Source organism: Pinus tabuliformis, chromosome 3_1 (genome assembly GCF_031772625.1).
Source record: "Pinus tabuliformis cultivar Carrire ecotype Pingquan chromosome 3_1, CPIR1, whole genome shotgun sequence".
Lineage (NCBI taxonomy): Eukaryota > Viridiplantae > Streptophyta > Pinopsida > Pinales > Pinaceae > Pinus > Pinus tabuliformis.
The window spans coordinates 385,106,465-385,113,597 of record NC_142301.1 but is presented as its reverse complement, the minus strand read 5'-3'; the positions used below and the strand labels follow the sequence as shown (position 1 = coordinate 385,113,597).

At 33.8% G+C, this 7,133-nt stretch overlaps 1 protein-coding gene across 1 annotated transcript in view; it reads right to left on the bottom strand.

Annotated features, from left to right (window-relative positions):
- Nucleotides 1-372: 372 nt before the first annotated feature.
- LOC149187341 (F-box/kelch-repeat protein At1g80440-like) overlaps nucleotides 373-7,133 on the bottom strand; it is a 53,792-nt gene continuing 47,031 nt past the window's right edge. Inside the window, exon 3 of the mRNA XM_089409632.1 lies at nucleotides 373-1,603. Coding sequence (XP_089265758.1) covers nucleotides 373-1,603 — 1,231 coding nt within the window. The remainder of the gene's footprint in view (nucleotides 1,604-7,133) is intronic.

Here is a 7,133-nt window from a genome sequence, read left to right as displayed (position 1 = left end):
TATGATTTTGGTGAAGTGAGATTGAAAAATGAAAGCTGAAAAGAGATGTGTTTGGAAAGACAATTTAAGGTTTCAACTTCGTACTCTGGAATGCCATGAAATATTTGAAATCATTAATAATCAGTCAACATTGTTAAGTCTGTGAAATTGTAATTTCAAGTGCCATAAAACTCTACAATTTTGAAAACCAAGTAACATTGATCAATAGGATCCACATGCAACAGAATGTCTAACTACATCCAAGAATATCACATCATTTTCTGAAATATATTACCAGATTACAGGAATGTAAAATCTCTTACCCATGTTCGCGCATACATTCATTTTACTGTGTTCAACGCGCAATATGGTTATTATCACTATTATTTAACTTCAAATCTCAAAAGCAACCGCTGATTGAATACTCTGAACATACTCCACATGAGATTTTTCTGGTTTCTCAATGGCAGTCCACATTCCAGTGGTTTCGGCTGGAGCAATTGCTGCACTTGTCGTAGGCGGGGGCTGAAACAGATAGAAAACCTCACCATTACTCTCAGCATGACCGCAAACAAAAATCTTGTCACGCCACGGTACACAACATGAAACCGTTGTCAGGGTTTCTGGAAGAGAACCTACTGCCCTCCAAACGTTTTCGTTGGAGTCATATTCCATCACCCCTTGCTGCTTCTGGAACGAGTACAAGCGCCCAGAAGAAGCAGCGACCACACAAGACTGTGGGCCTTTCCCTTCCCCGACCGTCCACATATTTTCCAGCGTTGTCCATGCCCCTGTTTCTGGATCATAAACTTCCGCACTCAGCTTGAATCCATCACTCAACTCACTATTATAACCGCTAATAACGAAAAATTTACCGTCGATGAAAGCACCATAGCATTCATCCCGTTCTTCACGCATCTCAGGAAGAATCTTCCATTCGTCTTCAAACACATTGTAAACAGCTGCAGATCGCAGGAATTCTTCGTAGTCACCGTGTCCACCTGCAACGTAAAGGAGTCCCTCAGGTGATACCGAGAAAGCACCGGCGATTCGAATCTCCGGCATGTCTGCGCCGCGGCTCCACTTTCCAGATGAAAAGTCATAGATGAAAACGGTATTGAGTGCCTCTCCTAGGTAGAGACCGGACGGATTCCATCCGCCCATCAAAACCAGCTTTCGATTGACACAAACGCAGTCACAGAAGAGTGGAATCCCATTGTGAGAACCAGGGAAATGGGGAAGGGGAGGAAGCGTTTCCCAGGTGCCTCGCAAAGGGTCAAACACAGACACCACAAATTCTAGATCATCATCATGGTAAGAAGGATATTCCCGGAGTTCCACTAAACATATAAAATGCTGCGAAGTTCCAAACTTTTTTCTGTCTTCGTAAAACTGGGGGTGGTTCACAGCGGCCTCCCAGCTTTTGCAAACAGCTCCGAGGGTTGCATGAGAGTCGTAAGGCACTCTTAGCAGACAATGTCGACCTATTTCCCATGGAAGAGCAACAAAACCCTCCATAATCAGATGCACTACAGCGAAACACGGTCTGATACTGCTGGTGTTCGAAAATTTGATTCGAGGAGAATTGACTATGAAGTTGCCAGATACAGACAGTTTGAAAAACCTGCAAAGGCAAGCACAAGACGAATACGTTTTGAACGAACTGAATACCACAGCAGACTGTTTACGTTCCAAGACTGTTTGTAAAATCTGCAAAGCCAAGCACAAGACGGACACCTAATATCACAGCAATCAGACAAGACAAATGCTCATGTACCAGAACTACACTCAGCTTCTTACCTAGAACGGTTAAACACAACCACTTGCTCGATGCCGCACCAGGCCGGATCGAACCCAACTGATAACCACAACACAGAGAGATGGAACGAATGCGCCAAAGAATGTGAACGAGGTCGAAATAAATGAAGGAAAACTCAAGTCATAACGGAAGAAAGTCGAGGGAAAAATGAGTCAATAACAGAGATCTCGCATGAATGAGGCACCGCATTTAACTAATGAAAAAGGGACCAGTTGGCTTGCGATTGTCGTGTTTTGTTTCGCAATTTGTGCAATGGAAACCCTAATGGCGTGGTGAACAGATCATCGATTGGTTCCTTGTGCGGTGGGTAGAATTCGAGAAAAATCCAGCAATAGAGAATTTTACGATGGGCACTAATACCAGTGAGCCAACTCGAGAAGTAGAAAAAACCAATAACTATGAATTTGAGAAATAAATTTATAAACACATTTATTCTGCAACATTTTATATTCAATTTGGTATAATAATCGTCAATTTTAAAATTTGAATAAAATAATTTTAATAATTTTGTGTTAAATGAAAATTATATTTAGAAGATAACAAAGTTAATATTATCTATCAATATGATGTATTTAATATGACATGTAGTCTAGGTAACCCGATGTAATAGGTGTATTATTGTTAAGAATATTGGAACATGTGCATATTTTATATGTAAGATAACAAGATCAACACGCAAGTATTTTTTTTGCAATAAAATATACTGATATTATTCTCAAGGATATTGGAATGTGTGCAATTTGAATATGGGAGATTACAATGTTAACACTATCAAGAAAATGTCTTTTCAAGATATTCTCGAAAACGTTGGAATGTGTGCAACTAAATATAGAGGCTAGTATGGTCAACACCACCAACAAAGCACATTGTCCAACAATGAAATTGATGTGCATTGTTATAAAAAACATTGGAATGGGTGCAAACTCAATGGACAATGTCAACAACGCCAAGCAAACACCTTTTCGACTATGAAATGGACATGCTTTATTTTCAAGAACATTGGAATTTGTGGAAACTCAATATGGAAAATATCAAGGTCAATACAATGATATTGACTTGCATTATTGTTAAGAACATTAGAATGATTGTAAACTCCATATGGAAGATAGCCCGCGTTAACACCATTAAGAAAGCAACTTTTCTAAAAATGAAATTACCAAAAGTAAACAAGACATGCCTGGCACAATTTCAATAACTTTGGAAGCAGTGCAAACTCAATATGGGAGATAGCATAGTCAAATCCACCAAGCAAGTATTTTTGATTGAAATTGACATGAATATACAAGCTCAATATGGAGGATAGCAAGGGATACATCACCAAGTATCTTTTCTAAGAAATGTATGCCCACCCAATCTCAAAAACTTTAAAATTGATACAAACTCAATATGGAGGATGGTAAGGCCAACAACACTAAGTGAACACCTTTTACAACAATGAAATAGATAGAAGTAAGCAAGACATGCATGGCACAATCTCAACAACTTCTAAATGGGTGCAAACATAATATACAGAATAGCAAGGGAAACACCACCAATAAAATATTTTTTCTAAGAGATGCATGGCACAACCTCAATAACTTTGGAATGGGTTCAAACTCAATCTCAACAACTTCGAAATGAGTGCAAGCATAATATGGAGAATAGCAAGGGGAACACCACCAAGAAAATATATTTTCTAAGAGATGCATGGCACAACCTCAATAACTTTGGAATGGGTCCAAACTCAATAGAGGACAATGAGCCTCCCTCTGTGAATTTATAGCAATATGAAAGACTATGGAAATCTCCACTCTCAAGTTGGCACAAGTAATCAAGACCAGCAAGAAAATAATTGCCCCAATGATAAGGTAAACATTAACAAAAATACATTTTTTCAAGCTATGAGAAGAGAGTTATATGAACAAGGTCAACATCAACATGATGTAGATTTTTCCATTATGGAAATTTGTTATAGAACTAAACACAATATTGATTATGTGAACCTATCAAGGTATAATCTTATATGCATACTTTACTCTCATCTTAAAATTTATGTTGTGTATTTCAATATCATGGCACGTGTAAATTCTAGAACATGTAACACATAATAAGTAAAAAAAAAAATTATGAAAATTAATTATTTTAATGAAAAATGTCATACAAATTTTATGTATCACTTTAATCAAACTAGTTTTTATATTAATTATTTGTTGCAAAATTATACTTTTACATAATTTAAATATTGAAAATTTAAAACTTTTTTAATTTACATAAATTAATTATATTTATATTATTAGTTTTGTTAGTTTGCAATGTAAAAATTAATTTATACACGAGCCACGGAGTTGAAAATTTAGAAACGTTTTTAATTTACATAAAAAATTTAGAAACGTTTTTAATTTACATAAATTAATTATATTTATATTATTAGTTTTGTTAGTTTCCAATGTAAAAATTAATTTATACACAAGGCAGGGAGTTTTTTAACCTCCACTGTCAAAATTTTGAGGATTATCCCATTGTCTAAAACAGACCCAGTTATGATTGACTAGTGCAACATGGACGAAAAAACATGAGAAGAACAACACAGACAAAAGTATTAAATTATTTTTTCCTTTTCTAGACTTTTCAAGTTTATTTTCTTTATTAGTGATAATCAATCTTTATCTAATCTTATATTTACGAAAAATAAAATATAAACTAATATATAATAATTCCTCGATTTTACTCTCAACATTTTTTAATAATTTATATATATTTTATTTTTATTTATAATAAATTAACATTGTCTTTAAAAATTCTCATAGGTTAAACACTTTTATTTATTAACTGCATAATAATAAATATAATTTGTTTAATGGGAATCATAAGGCACTCTTAGCAGACATTGTCTACCTATTTACCATGGAAAAACAACAAAATACAAGATAATCAGATGCACTACAGCTAGAAGAAATACTCTCTCATATTACTGGTGTTCGAAAATTTGATTCGAGGAGAAAATTATGTTGTTTGATTTGATTCATTAGGAGAATAAGTGATGTAAGCCAATGTATACGCTCCAAGGCGATTGAATATGAAGTTGGCAGATATAGACTATTTGAAAAACCTGCAAAGGCAAGCACAAGATGAAGATGTTTTGAACGAACTGAATAACACAATAGACATGCATGCCAGAGGCTCACGTACTAGAATAACATCATTCTTACGCTTAAGCCCAACTGCTTATCCGAGACGGAGTGGCCAGAATGAACCGAACAGGTAGCTACAAAGAAGAGAGATTGGGTGAAGGGCTGCAAAAAGGGAGCGAAATCGTAATAAATACGAAGGAAAACTCAAGTCTTAAAAGATAAGTGCTCCCGTCTTACTAGAATTAAAGAGAGGGAAAAATCAGCTAATAAGTGTTTTGCACCCATCTTACTAGAATTGAACCGATTGGGTTGTCATATGGTGAAGTGTTTTGCAATTTGTTCAACATAAACACTAATGGAATGGTGCAATAATCATGGATTGGTTCCTTGTGTGGTTGGTAGGATTTGACGAAGATCAATTAATAAATAACAATATGATGGACACTACATACCATACGCAAGTAACTAGTTAGTCAAGAATCACTAACTATTTAGTGTGAGAATGGTTGGATATAATAACTATTTAGGAAAACCAATAACTATCTTTGTGGTTTTTCACCAATAGATTTATTATGAAGCTATAAATATTATGCATTTTGTCATTACTTAATTTAATATATAATTTTTTTAATTATAATAAAAATAAGGTATTTTTTATTTCTAAATTTTATATTCATTTCAAAAGTTATGGTTTATATTCATATAATAATTTCAAAAGTTGACATTGTTTAAGTTCATATAATCCTTTCAAGTTGAGATTATTTAAGTTAATATAATGGTTAAAGCAAGATTAATATAATCTCAACATTTCTGTATTAAGTAAACATTATATCGGAAGGACATGTAAAGCACTCGGAAATAGGTTGATTATTAATAATAAGATCAACATCAATATGATATATAAAATATGACATATAGTTTATGTAATCTTATGTAATGGTGTATTATTTTCAAAAACATTGGAATGTGTGCAAAGTCGATGTGGATAATAACATGCTTAACACAACAAGCATTTTTTCTGGCTATAAAATCTACTTGTATTATCTTATTATACTGTGTTACATTCTTGAAAGAAAAATAAAATATTGTATACGTGTAAGGAGCATGAACATAATTAAAGAGAGTTGCAGAAAAAATATTTAGATACAAATGAGAAATATTCTATATACCTACGAGAAAAATGTAAGAAATCCCTTCTTTCAAATTATAAAAATGTAAAGAATTCCAATGCATGAAATACAATAAAACTAGTCCAATAGTTGTAGATATTAACTTTATATGATAGTTCTCAAACATATAGATACTCTTAAGGATTTAGAGTTAAACCGTTGAAGAGAATGTTGGAGGTTTAGAGTTATCATAATTCCATAAATATCTTGCAAAATGTTTACATGATAAAACATACATATGTGTGAAAATTTGAATAATATATTTTCTCCTTATTAAACCCTAAGTGTCGTATGGCTTCAAATTTTGAAATTAAAAATAATAATTTTATACATTTAATTTGCCTTTGAAAAGAGCCATGCAGGAAGCCATGGAAGACCAAAAAGAAACTTATAAATAAACCCATAAGTATGACTCTCCCAAATCCATGATTTTCTGGGTCTCACTGCCTCAAATTAGTTCTTTTAAGGCTTACTGCACCCTGGCCCTATAGGGACCTGCGTTTAGAAGCATGTTTCCTATTCTGCGCCAATGCTAATCAGCAACAAGATGTTCTTTGTTGGGGGTGTGTTGATTCTATAAATTCAGGAAAGTTAAAAGGAATCCTAAGGATTCCTCTTCTAGAAGCTTCCAAGAGTTGTTTCAGCCATTTACCTTGGATAAGAACTTTGAATCCTATTTGATCCTAACTTGGATATTTCACTTCTTATTCCTTAAGCTCATCTTCCAATCTCAAGTGTATCTCAAGCCTAGATTGGAAAAATAGATAGGAATAACTAAATTACCACACTCTCCTATAAATTTACAGCCATCTATAATGTCATGGTTAGGTTTTAGAGACTAATCATACCCTTATGTTGCTGCCTTGAATCTAAGAGATTCATCATGTTCATGAATTATGGTGACATTGAGGTGTGTTTTATGACAAGGAAGGACAAGTCAACTTTGGCAGATCTCTATAAGATTAGCTACTATTATTTGTTGCAAAATACTTCATATTCATATTAATACAAATAGTACATCATTTTCCTATATGTGTTATGTCATGTTTACAGTCA